We start from the raw sequence: 18,517 nt of genomic DNA, 5'->3' as shown, positions 1-18,517 counted from the left end.
TGGGCTTAGAATAGATAGCTTTTACAATGTTGAAATATGATCCTACTGTTCCTAGTTTTTCAAGTGTTTTGAACATGAAGAGATGCTGTGTTTTTTTCAAGTGCTCTTTCGGCATCTATTGAGATAATCATATGATTCTTGTCTTTAAGTCTATTGATGTGATATATTACATTTTTTGATTTTCATATATTGAACCAATCTTGCATCCCTGACAGTAAAAGCATTTAACAAAATGTGACTTATACATACAATGGAATATTGTCATCAAAAGGAATAGAGATATCATATAGGTTGCAACAAAAAAAAGATCATTGAAATGCTACATGAAATAAGTCAGGCACAAAAGAACAAATATTATAAGTTTATATTTACATGAACTATCAAGAATAGACAAATTCAAGCCAGGAGTGGTGATGCATGCTTTTAATCCCAGAAATTTGGGAAGCTGAGGCAAGAGAATCACAAATTCCAGGGCAGCCTGGGCAATTTAATGAGAACCTATATCAAAATAAAAATTTTAAAAGGGTTGGGGGTGTAGCTCAGTGGTAAAGCAGTTGCCTAGCATGTGTGAAGCTCTGGGTTTAACCCTCATCACCACACCCACACACACACACACCAAAAAAAAAAAAAAGAATTCTCTGTCTTGATTGGTAGTGATAATAGTTACAGAGATATATTTGCTAAAATATATCCAACTGTACACTCAAAATGTGAATTTTATTGTATCTATTCATCAATAAAGTTATTTTAAAAATCAAACAAAAACCCTAGCTCCTCCTATCTTCTACAACCCTGAGATGCTGACAATTTCCAAGCTCTCTCTGGTACCCTCCAAACCAAAGGTGCCCTGGCTTTCTCCCTCTGATGTCACCTACACCAACATCTGACTATATATTTTCCCCTTTCAGTCACTCTGTGTCCCCATCTCTACCATGACACCTCCATCTGTCACACTGCCAAACCAAAAAATTGGAGATTCCAAGGTCATGCTTGTTGTTTCAACTCCATGCCCTGATACCGAGGGCTACAGATTTATCACCCGATCCCTCTTATTCATCCCCTCCCCACTGCCAGAGTTCAAGTTCAAATCTTTTTTTTTTTTTTTGTCTGAACCACCACTTTGACTTCCTTCTTGGCTCACCTGCCACTAACCCAGGCCTCCTGTCCCCAACCAATCTCTACAATGATGTCAGATTGACTTTCTGAGACTCATTTAACAAACATATATTGAGCCCCTACTCTGTGCCTGGCACTGTTTTAGGAGCTGGAAATGCAGCAGTAAATAAGCCAAAGGAGATCTCTCCTTCATAGAGCTTACAAAGAATCATTCTAGTCAAGGAGGCAGACAATGCACAAGATAAATAAAAGAGTAGGTTAGAACTGGGCACTAGTTAGAGTGCCTGTAACCCCAGACACAAAGGAAGCAAAGGTAGGAGACTTATAAACACACACACACACACACACACACACACACACACTCACGGATTAGACAGTGTGTTAGCCAATCCCAATGATTCTGGCTTTCTGTTATTTGTGCCCCTGTTGTCTCCTCCTCAGTGAAAAGACTAATGGATGTAACCAGCTGCAGGAATAGTGTTGACTGAGGTCAGATCATAGAAACTGTTGTGGCTTTCACCTTGCTTTTTCTTGAATCGCTCACACTAGGGAAGCCAGCCACCATGTTGTAAGAAAACTCAAGCAGATCTGTAGAGAACCCCTGTGGTGAGGAATTGAGACCTCCTGCCAATAGCCAATGAGGGATTGATCTTGAAAGCAGATCCTCTAGCCCCAGTCCCACCTTCAGATGTATGCAGACCTGGATGACAGTTTGAAAATGTCACTGCGACCTATGAGAGGCCCAATCCAAAAGCACATGACCAAGCTGCTCAGAAATTCCTAACTTACCACAATGATATGAGATGATAAATGTTTGCTCTTTGAAGTCCCTAAATCTTGGAGTGATTTCCTATGCAGGAATAGATAATTAATGAAGACAAAGAAAAGATAAATGGGGGGGGGCGAGGGAAATAGGGATGTGAGATTGATAGTATGGAGAGGAGGGCTGGTGTAGAGCACTTGTCTAGCATGTGTGAGGCACTGGGTTTGATCTTCGGCACCACATAAAAACAAATAAATAAAATAAATTTAAATTATTTAAAAAAAAGAGCACACAAGAGAGACTAAAATTTTAGAGACCATTTCCAGAAACAGCTGTAGGAGAGTGATTTTAAAAAGGAGGGTGGGGTGGGGGAAGCAAGCCACATGAATATTTAGGAAGACAGCATTCCTGGTATGTAGATGTGTGTCTGGTGAGTTCCAGATACAACTATGAGGTTATCATGACTACAGCAGAGTGAGTGAGTAGAGTAGGGATGAGGATGGAACTTGCAGGGGACCAGAGGTACAGAACCTCACTTCTATGGTGAGAAATGTCCGTTCTGAATGGAATGGGAGCCCATAGTGGATTCACAGCAAAGGAAAGGATATGGTCTTGTTGTAGGAACAGATGAGGCAAGGCACTGAAGATAGCAGGAAACAGTTTTATTTAGCTGCAACCAGGTTCAGAGGGCACAGCTTGCTGTAATCAATCAATCCCCTGAACCCCGAGTTCAAGTAGTTTCAGAGTTTCATATCCAGCATGTTAGGGAAAGGGCTCAGAAGTTCACAGTCTGCAGAAGTTCACATAAAAGCAGCTTTTTTCCCCCACTGTTTTGGGCAAGTTAACCCTTCAAGGACAACACCTGAGGAGAGAGAGCCTCTTCTCCCCTCTCTCCTCCCCCTGCCAGCTGTTACCATGGAACCCAGTTGGTAACATATCTTAAAAATGTAGACATCTCTGTGAAGCCCAGCTCAAGGCCAGAGGCCTTATTTTTCACATTTCTACAAACTACTGTATTGGATATGTTTGTGAAAAACTAGTAAGGGGGTGTCCAGCAGCTGGAGTGTTGGTATCTTCTCGGCCAGTAGCCAAGTAAAATAGAGCGACACAAAAATAGGAAGTTTATCCACACTGAACTTTTTTACAGACTCTTTTGCTGACAGTCCTAAACTCAGCCACGGTGAAGATTTCTTTAGAATCCCAAGTAAGAGTTTTCTGTGGAGAAAGGGGGTGCCACTTCAGTCTCACTCTAATAGAATCATCCAGCTGCTATGTGCAAAACAAACTGAAGGTGGGCAAGGAGAACCAAAGGGACTAGGTAGGAGCTATGACAACAACCCATGCCAGTCAGAAAAGAGTTGTAAAGAAGGGACAGAAAGAGGATATACTGGTAAGGTGGAAACAACAGAATTTGTGAATGAATCAAATATGAGGAAAAAGTCAAGAATGACTCCAAGATTTTTGGATTGAGTAGCTGTAAAAAAAAGAAAAAGGAATTATCATTTGTTGAGATGAGAAAAGTCAGGAGGAGAAAATTTGGGGAGACAACAGGAATTTACTGTACTGATGATAAGATCATGGATTCGGATATCCAAGTGGAGAGATGTCAAGTACAGCTGGATTCAGGAGCCTGGAGTTCAAAGCACAGATGTGGGCAGGGGAAAGAAAGTTGGGAGTCATTAGCTTGGATGGCAGTGAAAGCACAAGAAACATTTTCTAAGGAGTGAACACTGATAGAGAAAAGGGGAAGCACTAGAAGACTGAGCCCTGGGTCCTCCAGCCTTCAGGTGTGGGAGAGATGATGGACCAGCAATGGAGATCCAGAAGCTCCTAGTGAGACAGGAGGAAAACCAGGAGGGTGCTGCCCTGAAGTCAGGAGACAGCTTGTGGAGAAGGAAGAGTCATCGCCACCTGCAAAAGCTGCCAAAAAAGTTGAGCAACATGGAAGTTGCTGTGAACTTGATAAGGACAACCTTGGCACCACTGTGGGACAAAGTCTACTTGGAGAATGGGAGGACAGATATCAGGCAAGAAAATATGAAAAACTCATCAGAGGAGTTCTGGCTTAAACGGGGGAAAAGAGGCATGGAGTGGGAGGTGGAGAGGAAAGTGCAACAAGATTTCAACTGTAGGAAGAGCAAGCACCCTGCTTATATGAGGGTGGAAAAGATGCTGGAGAGAGTGCAAAAGTGCTTTTGCAGGAAACGAGAGGAAAGCTGCTCTGATGCAAAGGACTGGGGTTACAGGGCAGTGCTACCCAGAGTCTGGTCCATAGATCATCCAAATTCTGTTAGATCTGATCAGGATTTTATGATAGCTGAATTTTCTTTTTTAAAAAAATTTATAAATGTCTCTGTGTTCCACTGGCCTAGGCGAGCACTTGGGGGAGCAGCCCGAGCACAGAGCTGCAGGGCTGGGCCATGAGGCCAGGCGGGGGCTGGGGGGGGTGGCGGCGCCAGGGCTCCACACCCCGACAGTCGCAGAGAAACTGGCATAACTACTTCAGGCCTCCAGGATGGCAATCCATTTCCGTTCACTCTTTCCCTTGGCATTGCCTGGAATGTTGGCACTCAGCTGGTGGTGGTTTTTCTCTCGTAAAAAAGAGCAGGTCAGCAGCAATGATAAAAAGGTGGACGCTGGTGCTGTGGTGCTGAGGGCCAGCCCTGACATCAAGAAATCACTCCCCATACAAGAAACCTGTCCTGGAGTTGCGTCCACACCCCACAATGTCACACAGCCACTAGAAAAGGAACAGTCCACTGCAAGCAAGCCTTCTGTGGAGCCCCCAACCTTGCTGCACACACACCCAATCTGGCGCAGATCAGAGTCCTCAGGCTGCCTCCCTAACCCCACGAACACAAGATCTCAACCAGGAACACGCAAAGATGACAGTACAAAGGTGGAACTCGCCCTGATGGGTGACAAAGCCAGATCTGTTCCTCTTGAGTGTCCCCTCCCATCTCCCAAGGATGTGGTGTTCCCCCATGAAGCCATAGAGGTGTGTAAGCAAGAGGTGGTGTTCAGTAAATCACCAGGGAGGGGCTGGCCCAGCCAGTCTGTGTGTGCTGCAGAGAAGCATAGCCCTGGGGAGAAGGCAAGAGAGACGCATGGAGCCTAGAGGACTGGTGATGCAACGTTGGGGGAAAACGTGCTTGAAGAAGGCTTGTTGTCCTAGGAGCGTGTCTCAGAATTGGAGAATAGCAAGGCCCTCAGCCTGGCCCCCTCGGGAGAAGGAAGAGAGAAGGGGAGCGGTGGCCCCTTCTCCCCTCTGAGAAAAGAGTCTGCAGTTGGAAAATTGTTAAGTAGCTCTGGCAAGTTGGCTCACGCAGAGCTGGCAAAGGATGAGGAGATGCAGGCATCTGAGGTCCAAGATGACAGTACCTGGGACAGAGACAAGGCGGCAGAACTAGGCAAAAAGGAGAGCTTGGATAAGAATGAGAGATTGAGCAGGCTGCCTTCCAGATAATCTCCCAGGTGATCTTGGAAGCAACCGAAGAGGTGCTGGCCAGCATGGGGGTCAAGATGGCAGATCAGTTATATCAGGCCTCAGACAGTCCGACTGTAGGGCAGGTGGAGAGCAGTGCCCCAGCCAGCCAGAAAACTGTCCTGGGGCAAGACACTGCACAGGCTGCTCCAGCCGTAGTGGGGGCAGCCGCTGGTGCAGTGGACTCTGCCCTTCCCTTGCCAGGCCCACCAGCAGAGAACCTGCCTTCACCAAAGACCTATGTGAGCTGCCTGAGCAGCCCACTGTCCAGCCCCACCAAGGACAGTAAGCCAAAGAACTCTGCACACCACATCTCCCTGGCTCCCTGCCCACCTCCAGCGAGCCCCCTCAGAGAGTCAGTGGACAAGGCAAGCATCCTGGCAGAAGATGCCACCTGTGCTACCTGTGTGTCAGACAGCCAGAGTGTTCCTTCCGCGGCCTCCTCCGGGCAGTGCTCGGATTCCATCAGCACTTCAAGGCTTGAAGACTCTTGCACAGAGACCAACTCAAGCCCCAGGGACAAGGCCATCACCCCGCCGCTGCTGGACAATACTGTGCCTTTCAGTAATGGGGTGCTGAAAGGGGAGTTGTCAGATTTGGGGACTGAGGACGGATGGACTGTGGATGCAGAAGCAGATCACTTGGGAGGTTCCGACAGAAACAGTGTGGATTCTGTGGATAGCTGTTGTGGCCTCAAGAAGTTCGACAGTTTCCAGAATGCCCAGGCAGGCTCCAACCCTAAAAAGGTTGACCTCATCATCTGGGAGATTGAAATGCCAAAGCACTTAGCTGGTCGGCTAATCGGCAAGCAGGGGCGGTATGTGAGTTTCCTGAAGCAAACATCTGGTGCCAAGATCTACATCTCAACCCTGCCTTACACCCAGAACATCCAGATCTGCCACACAGAAGGCTCTCAGCATCATGTAGACAAAGCTCTGAACTTGATTGGAAAGAAGTTCAAGGAACTGAACCTCACCAATATTTACGCTCCTCCAGTGCCTTCACTGGCACTGCCTTCTCTACCAATGACGTCCTGGCTCATGCTGCCTGATGGCATCACTGTGGAGGTAATCATGGTCAACCAGGTCAATGCCGGGCACCTGTTTGTACAGCAGCACACGCATCCCACCTTCCATGCACTGCGCAGCCTGGACCCAGCAGATGTACCTCGCTACTCTCAGCCTGGAATCCCCACCTTGCCCACCCCTGTGGAAATCACTGTTATCTGTGCTGTCCCTGGTGCAGACGGGGCCTGGTGGCATGCCCAAGTGGTTGCCTCCTACGAGGAGACCAACGAGGTGGAGATTCGCTATGTGGACTACGGTGGATACAAGAGGGTGAAAGTAGACTTGCTCCGGCAGATCCGGACTGACTTTCTAACCTTGCCGTTCCAGGGGCAGAAGTCCTTCTGGATAGTGTGATGCCTCTGTCAGATGATGACCACTTTTCGCCTGAAGCAGATGCAGCTATGAGTGAGATGACAGGAAACACAGCGCTTCTGGCACAGGTAACAAGTTACAGTCCAACTGGCCTTCCCTTGATTCAGCTGTGGAATGTGGTTGGAGATGAAGTGGTGCTGATAAACCGGTCACTGGTGGAGTGAGGTCTCGCGCAGTGGGTGGACAGCTACTACTCAAGCCTTTGACCCTGGCTCCCAGAGCCACCACTTGAGTCTTTTTTTGCACTGTTGAAATTGGGCTTGGCACTGAAGGCAAAGAGTTAACATCAGAGTAATAAACATCATCCTCTCAAGTCCTCTTTCTCCCCATTCTGTAGGTCCTATCGAGAAGACGTTCCTCTCCGAGGAAAAAGGATGAAACAGCGGGTTCTTTTCAAAGCCTTTGGACGGTGTTAACCTGAGCTGTTTAAAAAGAAATATTGAAGGGAAGCAATCTCAACCAGGTTGTCCTGTTCCCCCTCCATTCCATTGCCATCTGCTTCCTTCCCACCCTCTCCACCAAAACCCCACATACTCTAGTGAGCTGGCCACAGGACATGCGTGGCTTGCCGCTAAGGGTTTTTGTTACTTCAAAGTTTTTCTTCAGGGAGCCAGCCATGAACTGACTGACTGGTATCAATTTCCTGTACGGCTCAACATAAATGAATTGGTGGTGTTTGATCAGTTTTTATACACTTCCTCTAGGTCTATAGGAACCCAGACTTTTTAATGCAGATGTAAATATGGAGCAATTGTCACACCTCTGGCCCTTGTTATTGGGAAGGGGAACTGTTATCTTGCCAAGCCTGGTTGTAATTTATAACCATTTTCTATTTGTGCAAACTCTGTAAATAATGTCTAAAAATGTATTATTTTGTACAAGATACACTGGAGAACAAAGGGAACTCAAGGTTTTTCCACACACTTCACCTGTAAGTAGAAGTTAATCCTGTAGAGGGCAGCTGCCAATCCTGGCTCTTCTTCCAGGAGTTTCAGGGATTCCTGCATATTGGACAGCTGGCTGTATGGGATAGATTGTCATTTGGGGATTTTTTGCTGTACACATTAAAAAAAAAAGTAACTCAGTGAATACCTTGCAGTGGTGTGTTTGATTCTTTTTTAGACTAGCTTCAGCTTTGTGCAATTTAAGAATAAATGACATAAATAACTTGAGCATATATAAATTTCGAATTATATAAAAAATGTATTTGTTCTGTTTAGTTATACATTACAGTAGAATACACACGAGAGAGAGAGAGAGAGAGAGAGAGAGAGAGAAAGAGAGAGAGAATAATCTCCCATTCTGGTTGAACATGATGTGGAGTTATACTGGTTATATATTCGTGTATGAACATAGAAAAGTATGTCCAATTCATTCTACTGTCTTTTCCATCCCCACCCACCTCAATCCTCCAATACTCTACTGTCCAATCTGGTGAACCTCCACTCTTCCCTCCCCACCACCTATTTTGAGTCAGCATCTGCATATCAGAGAGAACATTTGGCCTTTGTTTGTTTGTTTGTTTGTTTTTTTTGGGGGGGGGGAGGATTGGCTTATTTCACTTAACATGATAGTCTCCAGTTCCAGCCATTTCATTTAAAATGCCATAATTTATTTTTTCTTTATGGCTAAGGAATATTCCATTGTATATATGCACCATATTTTCTTTATCCATTCATCTGTTGAAGGGTACCTAGGTTGGTTCCACGGCTTAGCTATTGTGAATTGAGCTGCTATGAACATTGATGTGGCCACTTCATTATAGTATGCTGATTTTAAGTCCTTTAGGTATGTGCCAAGGAGTGGGATAACTGGGTCAAATGGTGGTTGCATTTCAAGTTTTCTGAGGAATCTCCATACTGCTTTCCAGAGTGTTTGGATCACTTTGCAGTCTTACCAGCAATGTGTGAGTAAACATTTCCCCCCACATCCATGGCAACATTTATTGTTACTTGTATTCTTGATTGCTGCCATTTGGAAGCAGAGTGAGATGAAATCTCAGTATAGTTTAAATTTGCATTTCTCTAATTGGATAGCTGAAGTTTCTAATGCCAAATTTGACCTTTTATCTTTTGTCTTTGTTTTTTCAACCTCCTTTTTTTCTATTTACATATTTTTTTGTAATTTCATAAATTATCAGTCAGTGGCAGATTAGAGGTAAGCCCTACAGATGGTTGGAGATCTATGAATCCAGAGTACCAGGTGGGGTGGCCTTTGCTAGAAGCACTGACAGTTCCTCCACCAGAAGAAGTCGGGTTCTGGGCACAGAGACAGGGGTGGGAGACTTAGCTGTAGAAACCTGTGGAAATTCTCTTCTGATTGTCTCTATTTACCCAGAAAATGAGTAAAGAAGGTCTGTCTGCTAAAATGTCTGGGCCAGATGCAGTAGCTAAAATTAGATAGTATAAATAGACACAATCTTTCAACAGTATCAATGTATCAACAGTTTCTTTTAAAATGTTTCCTTTCTGCCAGACATTCCAATGCTGCAAATTCAGCCTAAGGAGACATTTAAACAAGTGCACAAAGACAAGAGTACCATGATGGTCCCTGGAATAAGATCCTCTTACTTTACCTAGAAATTAGGAATCTCCAAAAGTGTCCATGAGAACATTCATGTGTAAATAATACTATACTCAGGGATCTAAAATGATAATAGATGTTAGATTGGTACTTACAAATTGGAGAGTCTTGTATCAATAGCTACTAAATTAATTAACACAATAAGACTGGGAAAGACTACAAGGATGTTCACCAAAAAAGTTAACAAAATTTCTCTCTCTGGTACTGGGGAAAGGGCTATCACTGTTTATGGGTATTTTCCAGAAATTTTGTAGCACCTGTTTATTACTAATTCTGGAGGATTCTATAAAATAAGGATAATCTTAGCATGATTTTGAGACACCCCCCCCCCCCATAGCCTATGTCATTACCCAGACACATCATTAAGTCTCTGGAAATTTGCAAATGCTATTCTCTCTACCTAGAAACCCCACCCAATTTATATAATTCCTGCCTATCCTTCAGAAGTCCCTATAAACCTTCCTCCTTCAGGCAGCCTTGCAAATTCTAGGGCTAATGTAGATTTGTATCCATGCACCCACCTGTTGATACTGCCTGTGGCCTACTGTATGCCAGCCCCTGATCAGGGTACTTCTCCCATTGGCCACTCAGAAGCCTCAGTCTCTCTCACTGCCCTAGAAGCTCTGAGGACAGGTGCCGAACACAGTACTCCACAAAAGTGCTGAGAAGATGGGTAGATAGAGAAATGAGGTTCCATTATCCTGGTTTTGAATTAATGGCTCAAATGCCTAGAAGACCTAACACTGAGCCCTGAACCAATATCCCTAAGCAAGAGAGAAGAAAATCCCATTTGGACAGACTTTCCAGAGATGCCCTCCCTAGAGTAGGGGAGCTTATTGGAACCCAGCACCTCAACTCAAGAAAGGAGAATCATCAGGGCGTGAAAGGGACTCCAGTTAAGCAGCATTCTGTGGGCTCCCAGGGTCTTTTCCTTTTTGTTCTCATTAATATCTTAATTGTTGTTTTGCGGTTGTTCTTTAAAATTATTTTAAAAGATACACAACATAAAATTTAACCATCTTAATCATTTCTAAGTGTATAGACTAAAAGTAAGTATATTCCCTTGTGAAACCAATATTCAGAACTTTTTCATCCTGACAAACCACAACTCTTTATCTATTAAAAAAAATTCCCCATCCTTTCTCCTCCCAACCCCTGGCAACCATGTTCTACTTTCTATTTCTGCAAATCAGACTGCTCTAGATACCTCATGTAAGTGAAATCATACAGTATCTTTTGTGTGTGATTGACTAATTTCATTTAGCATAATCCTCAAGGTTCATTCATGTTGTAGCATGTTAAAATTATTTCTTGCTATAGTTTGGGTAAGTGTCCCCCAAAGGTTTGTGTGTTAAAGATCTGGTTCCCAGCCCTTGGCACTATTTGGAGGTAGAAAAATCTTTAAGAGGTAAGGCCTATTTGGAGGTTTTTAGTTGATTGGGATTGTGCCCTTGAAGGGAATAAAGGAAGCCCAGCCCCTTCCTCTTTCTCTTACTTCCCAGCCATTCTGCTACGTGCACCCTACCAGGATGTGCTGCCTCACCACAGACCCAAAATCAAGGGGACCAAATTGCATGGACTGGAACCTCCAAAACACTGAGCCAAAATAAATATTTTCTAAGTTGATTATCTTCATTGTTAAGGCTGAAAAAATATTCTATTGCATGTATAAGCCACATTTTATTTACCTGTTCATTTGCTGATGGATGTTTGAGTTGCTTTCACCTCTAGGATATTGTGAATAATGCCACTATGAACATGGGTATACTAATATCCCTCTGAGAACCTGCTTTCAATTCTCGTGGGTATATACACAAAAGCAGAATTTCTGGATTATAGAATAATTGAATATTTAACTTTTTGAGGAACCACCATACTATTTCCCATAGCAGCTGCAGCATTTTACATTCCCATTCAGTGTATAAGGTTCCAATTTTATTTTCTGATTTTTGATAGCAAACATTCTCATAGCTCAGGATGGTGTATAAGTCTCAACCATCTGGCCACTTTCTGATTTTCCTAATTTCGTGGGTCTCCCATGCGAACATAATTAAAACTGTTTTTCTCCTGTTAAATTATCTTATGTCAACTTACTTCCTAGATTGGCCACAGACCAGCATTTTTCCTCCTCTACACTGCCTAGAGCCTGGGAAAAATGGAGAATGAATGCTAATGGTTATGAATTGGTTTTGTTTTGTTTTTGAAAGGGCAATGAATGAATTATACAATTGTCGTGATGCTTACACAACTCAGTGAATATACTAAAACTCATGGAACTATAAATGGGTGAGTTATATAATGAGTAAATTATATCTGCATAAATCCTTTAAATATTTTAAAAGATGACATTGTAACATTATTTGTTAAGCCCTTACAAAAATTTAAGGTAATGATTCAATGAGCCTTTCAAAACCAAAGGACTTCTACAAAGCTTAAATTTACTGTCTTTTGGTCAACTCAGCAAGGCCAAGGTAAACAATGGCTTATCTTAAAGAAATCAGTGGGTGTGGATCTCAGGAGGACCCACAACACTGTTTATCATGAGGCTGTTTTCCTGATGGTACACTGGATTTGTTCTGAGGCCCTTTTTCACCTTGAGACCCCTTTGCTGGCAAAACAAAAACAAAAACTGGCCCAGGCCCTTTTCATATTCTCCAAATGCTACTTGTAAACCAAATAGTTCCTTTAGCACTTCATCTCCCTCCTCTCTCAATTTATTGTGGGCAGCTAGAAGCAAGGTGGCACCTTCAATACTAACTGGGAAGGTCCTCATCCAGATCCATGAATATGTTATTATATCCATTACTTTCCATTTTACTGAGGTCAAAGTTTTGTTATGTTTTCTACCCCTCCATAATGAAGTTTCTTTTCCTTCAATTTCCAATAATACATTCTTTGCTTTCCTTGAGTGCTGACCTCTTCAAGGCCCATCCACTGCTCAGTCCCCAACTAAATGTCACATGTCTTGGACTTTTGCAATGACAACACTCCACTTACAGAATGTCAAATCCTATTCTGGTTATCCATGCAACATACCATTCCACCCTAAACTCCTTAATGGAAAACAACCAATGAAAGGTGCTCATACATTCTATGGGCTGGGAATTTGGACAAGGAATGTTAGGGCTGGTTTGTTGCTGTCTGTGACTCATGTAGCCTCAATAAGGATGACTCAAATGGCTGAGGTGAGTCATACGTGTGGTGCTAGAATCATCTGAAGGCCTCTTCACTTACATATCTGAAGCCTGGACTGAGATCACTAGTAGGCTAGGCTCAGGTGGAATGTTCAACTTATATATGGATTCTCTATGGGTTTTGCTTACCATAACATGAAGAAAGCAACCAGAAAGAACACATCTAGAAAAAGAACTAGATAGGAGACACATGGAATGTATGATTTAACCTAAATAATCACATAGCATCCCTCTTAAAATAATTTGTACATTAGAAGTCCTCCAGATGCAAATAGAGGGAACAAAGTCTGTATCTCTCAATAGGAAGAGTGTCAAGGAATTTGCAGCTATTCTCCTCTTGAACCTAGACCTGGACTTGGAACTTGCTTTGATTGATGGAATGTTCAAGTATAAATGAATCCAGGGTATACTGCTAGAGAGAGAGACTACATATAAAGAGAAAGACCACTGGAGATATAAACACAGAGAGGAGAACCAAGGGCCAGAATCCAGGCTCCAACATGTTAATCTGCTCATCTCAGATCTTCCATCCCTACCCAACTGCTAGGTGGATGTAGCTGCATGAGCAGATTCAGCTGATGCCATATGGAGCAGAGAAAAACCATCCTTACTGAGTCCTGCTCAAATTTCTGACCTTCAAAATCTTAAGTAAAGAAAATGGTATCCGTTTTCAGCTATGTATTAGTGTGGATGCCTATGTGGCAATAGATAATAGATAGCTAACATAGTATAGCACTACTTGGAAATGTTTCTCTATTTTGATTTCTAAATAATATACTCTAGGAGTTATGATTTAGATGTAAAGTATTCCCCAAAAGCTCATGAGTGGGACAATGCAAGAAGATTTAGAGGTGAAATGATTGGGCTGAGCATTAATCCAATCAATAAATCAACCCTCTGATTGGATTAACTGAGTGGTAGCTATGGGCCAGTAGGGTATGGCTGGAGGAGGTGGGTCCATAGGGGCATGCCTTTGGAGTGTATATTTTGTCCTTGTTGAGCAGAGTTCTCTTTCTCTGCTTCCTGGTGTGATGTCTTGAGCCACTTTTCTCCACCACATTATTCCACCATGATGTTCTACCTCACTTTGGGCCTGGAGCAATGGAATCAGCCATCTATAGACAGAGACCTCTGAAACAATGAGCCCCCCAAATAAACTTTTCTGCCTCTGATTGTTATTGTCAGGTCTTTTGGTCATGGCAATGAAAATTAGGACTAAAATACTAGGGAAGAGTTTGAGACTCATGTGTTGAGGGCTTGGTCCCCAATGCAGCAATATTTAGAGGTGGGGCTTTGGGAAGTGATTGGATCATGAGGCTCTGATGTCATCACTATTTTAATCCAGGGGCTGGAGATGTGGCTCAGTGGTAGAGTGCTTGCTTGGTATGCATGAGGCTTGTGTTCAATCCCCAGTACCACACATATACACACATACACACATACACACACACACACAAAGATTAATCCAGGGCTGGGGGTTGTGTCTCAGTGGTATAGCACTCACCTAGCATGTGTGGGGCCCTGGGTTCAATCCTCAGCACCACATAAAAATAAATAAAATAAAGATATTGTGTTCAATTACAACTAAAAATAAATATTAAAAAAGATTAATCCATTTATGGGTTCATAATTGAATGGACTATTGGAAAGTGGAGGAAAACTTGGGAAGTAAGCCCTAATTGGAGGAAGTAGGTCACTGGAGGCATGCCCTGGAACAGTATATCTTTTCTCTAAAGACTCTTCCTATCTCTTTCTGTTTCCCTTTTTTTATCCCTGGCCCTCCCCATCCTGACTGCCAAGAGGTGAGCAGATTGTTGCCATCACACCCTTCTGCCATGATGCTTCTGCCTTGCCACAGGCCTAACAGAAATGGAGCCAGCAGACTATGGACTGAGACCTCTGAAAATGTGAGCCCAAAGTAAACTTTTCCTCTTGTAAGTTGTTCTTTTTTTTTTTTTTTTAAATACACAACAACAGTGGAATGCATTACAATATAGAGCACAATTTTTTGTATCTCTGTATATAAAGTATGTTCATGCCATTATACATGTACTTATGCCATTATACATGTACTCTTTTTTTGCGTTACAATTCTTAATACACATATATACCACAATTTTTCATATCTCTGTTTGTACATAAGATATGTTGGCCCCAAATTAAAATCTTTTGTAGGTTGTTCTTGTTGGGTGCTTTGATCACAGCGATAAAAAACTGACTAACAGACACAAAACAGAACAATAAAATACAATGATGAACTAACAAAATTAAAATTATTTTCAAACATGTGATTATGTGTCTGGAAAATCGGAGATAATAAACTTGAAATGATTAAATATAGTTAAATAATTCACTGAGTTTGTGAATTAGTAAGGAAATAAAGAAAACAACAGCTCTCCTATGGTCCAGCAATGATATTGTAGAATCAATGAAAAAGTACAGTGATTTTTTTTTCCTTTGTGATGCTGGGAGTGGAACCCAGGGCCTCACACATGCTGTAGTCTAGACCATATGGTGGAATTTTTAATTGAAAAAAAAATATTGTTAGGTAGGCATGCTGGTGCACACCTATTTCCCAGTGATTTGGGGGTCTGAGGAAGGAGGATCGCAAGTTCTAGGATACCCGCAGCTAATTAGTGAGGGCCTAAGCAACTTAGTGAGATCTTGTCTCAAAATAAAAGTAAAAATGACTGGGAATATGGTTCAGTGTTTACTTAACCCCTGAGTTCAATCCCTGGTAGAGAGAGAGAGAGATAGGGGTAATAAAACCAATATTGGATGGATAAATAGGAGGAACTGATCTATAAAGTATGAATGAAAAATTGTTAGATTCGTGGAGGGGAGCTCCATACCTGACACTATAAGCTAAAAATTCTCGTATGGATTAAAAAATTAAATGTATAGGCCAGGGATGTGATTCTGGTAGAATGCTTGCCTAGTGGATAAGAAACCCTGGGTTTGATTCCTAGCATCACAAGAACAAAAAGTTAAATGTACAAGTGGGAGTTATAAAAGTATAAGCAAATATATACATATATATTTTCTTTATAGAACCAGTATTTTCTTGAATAAAAGGCTCTTTTAAACCTAAAATATATGCTAAGTCAAAGGAATCATATGTAACTTAAAATCTAAGTGATAAATAGGGTGACAGTGTACATATTTTTGAGAAAAGATCAATATCCTTAACATAGGAAAGCATAGAAAAGAACACAAAACAAGTTTTTACAGAGACTACAGTGCCTACAACCATGCCTGGCATAGAGTACAAACTTGTTTTGTTGCTCTTTTTTTTTCATGAATGGGGTCTGGAAGATAATGAATAAATGACAACAAATACAATGATTCAATAACAGTTCTATGACGAAAAGTAAAGCTGGGGAAGATGTAGTAGAAGCAGAAGGGCTGAGAGTCTGGACAAGGTAGTCAGGGGATGTAGCATTTTGACAGAAACCTGAAGAAAGTGAAGGTTAAGATGCAAGCACACGGTTAAGTGCTCCAGGAAACATTAGGTAAGGCCCAGAAAAGGAAAATGGTCCACATGGTTAGAGTTGCATGAAAAGAAGGAGAAAAAGCCCATGAGATAGTAAAGATCCAATTTTATAGTCATGTAATGGTATTATAAGCTATTTCTGTTAATTCATACTTAAATGTATTTTTTTTTTCTTTTTTGTGGTGCTGCAGTTTGTACCCAGGTCCTTGTACAAAGAACCCCCAGCCTATAAATTTAATTTCTAATGGCAGGCTTAGAACAGTCTATTAAATGAGTTTACCAAATATAGTTTCTTATAGTTAGATGTGATGTTACATTGAATGTTGAGCTATTATTATAAGTAAAGTTCCAATAAATAACCTTGCATATTAATTATTATTGTATTTAAGAGAAACATGCTTTGGATAGAGAAAACCAGTTTATTCCATCCATTTGCAATGCCCTCATTAATATCAACACAAAAATGTTTGGTCTCCACTAATATTGTTTTTTGTGAATTCCATTCACTTTCTGGTTTTCCCATTCTGTGTGTGCATGTGTCAGTTTTTAGAAACATTTTAATAGTTAAATAATAAGCATTATGCAACATTTCTGGAAACAATTCCCTTTAATTTAAGGCCAAAAAGAAGCAACAATGTTCAATCAACCACCTGGCAGGGATGAGGCTTAACAAGAGTCCTATTCATTCATTGTTCATTTATTTAGGAAGTTCCAAACTGATAGTAATATAGCTTGCCTGAATGGTCAGAAAACTACTCCAGAGTATTTTGAAATAAAGAGAACTGAAGTCATTTTGAACAATGAGAGTAACAAAGGATGTAGCCCAGACCCTTTAAGATTGGTATTTAGAAGGATAACTTTCATTTGAATGCATAAAATCCACTGTACAATTTAAGAATCTTATCAAGAACAACAAATATAAAAATAGTGGAAACATGTTACTTTAAAAAAATTTTTTTTTCACAATACTTTTATTTACTTATCTTTATGTGGTACTGAGGATTGAATCCAGTGTCTCATCCACGTTAGTGAGTGCTCTACCTCTGAGCCACAACCCCAGCCCCAACATGTTACTTTTAAAGAAAAACAATTGTGATGCGAGTAATTGCTTTTTGTTGAATGTGTTAGTCAGTTTTCCATCACTATAATAAATGCCTGAGATCATCAACTTATAAAAAGGTAAAGGTTTATTTTATTCACAGTTTGGGAGGCTCTAGTCCTTGATCAATTGGATCCACTGCTTTTGATACTGTGGTGAGCCGGAACCTTGTGGAGGGGAGTGCAGGACAGAGCAAAACCACTCACCTGATGGCCAGGGAGCAAAAAAGAGAAAGAGGAAGTGGGTGAGGAGGTCCTACTATCCCTTCAAGGGCATGCCCTCAATGACCTGAAGAACTCCCACAAGGCCCCACTTCTGGAAGTTTCTCCCACTTCCTTTGGTCTGTGCCATACCATAGACCAAGCCTTTACCATATGGATCTTTGGGGGAACACATTAAGATTCAAACTACAGTTCAAAATTTAGGAATTTAAGACCTATTTTTTAAAACTTTGTTAATGAAGTATTTACTGATAAAAGAACAAAGAAAAGTAAGGAAAGTGAGGGTTTGTCAGCTGTTAAGTTTTCTTATAAAACTTGCACACAGATCTCTCCTTTTTTCTTTTCTTTTTTTAATTAATTTTTATTTGTTTTAATTAGTTATACATGACAGTAGAATGCACTTATATACTTTGATATATCATACATAGATGAGATATAATTTCTCATTTTTCTGAGTATACACATTGTAGAATCATATTGGTCATACAGTCACATATATACATAGAAAAATAATGTCTGTTTCATTCTACTATCTTTCTTAACCCCACATCCCCTGCCTTCCCCTCCTTTCATTACCCTCTACCTAATCTAAGATAATGTTATTTTTTTTTGCCTTTATAGATGTACTTTGTTGTTGTTGTTGTTGTTTGCATTAAAATTCTTAATACCACAAATTTTGTATTTCTGTATATAAAGTATGTTGACACTCAATTCAAGTCTTCATGCATGTACTTTGTATAATGATGTCCCTCACATTCCACCATCCTTGGTAATCCTCTGCTCCTTCCCTTTCCCTCCTACCCCACTGCCTTATCTAGAATTCATCTAATCCTCCCATGCTCCCCCTCTCTACCCCACTATGAGTCAACCTCTTTATATTAGAGAAAACATTCGGAATTTGTTTTTTGGGGATTGGCTAACTTCACTTAGCATTATCTTCTCCAGTGCCATCCATTTACCTGCAAATGCCATGATTTTATTCTCTTTTATTGCTGAGTAATATTCCATTGTGTGTGTGTGTGTGTGTGTGTGTGTGTATATATATATATATATATATATATATATATATATGCCACATTTTTTTATCCATTCATCCACTGAAGGGCATCTAGGTTGGCTCCACAG

The 18,517-nt window shown here is 41.4% G+C and overlaps 1 protein-coding gene across 1 annotated transcript; it reads left to right on the top strand.

The window, feature by feature from the left end:
* The first annotated feature begins 4,335 nt into the window (after positions 1 to 4,335).
* Positions 4,336 to 7,192, top strand: LOC124077064 (A-kinase anchor protein 1, mitochondrial-like). Its single transcript, XM_046421290.2, is given in 3 exon segments — positions 4,336 to 5,316; positions 5,319 to 6,758; positions 6,761 to 7,192. Coding segments are annotated over 3 exon segments (2,610 nt in total). The 5' UTR covers positions 4,336 to 4,394; the 3' UTR covers positions 7,009 to 7,192.
* The last annotated feature ends 11,325 nt before the right edge of the window (positions 7,193 to 18,517 follow it).

The sequence above is a fragment of the Marmota monax genome, unplaced genomic scaffold (assembly GCF_021218885.2).
Source record: "Marmota monax isolate L192 unplaced genomic scaffold, Marmota_monax_Labrador192_F-V1.1 WCK01_AAM20220418_F8-fsc00157, whole genome shotgun sequence".
Lineage (NCBI taxonomy): Eukaryota > Metazoa > Chordata > Mammalia > Rodentia > Sciuridae > Marmota > Marmota monax.
This window is presented reverse-complemented; position numbering and strand designations above follow the sequence as displayed.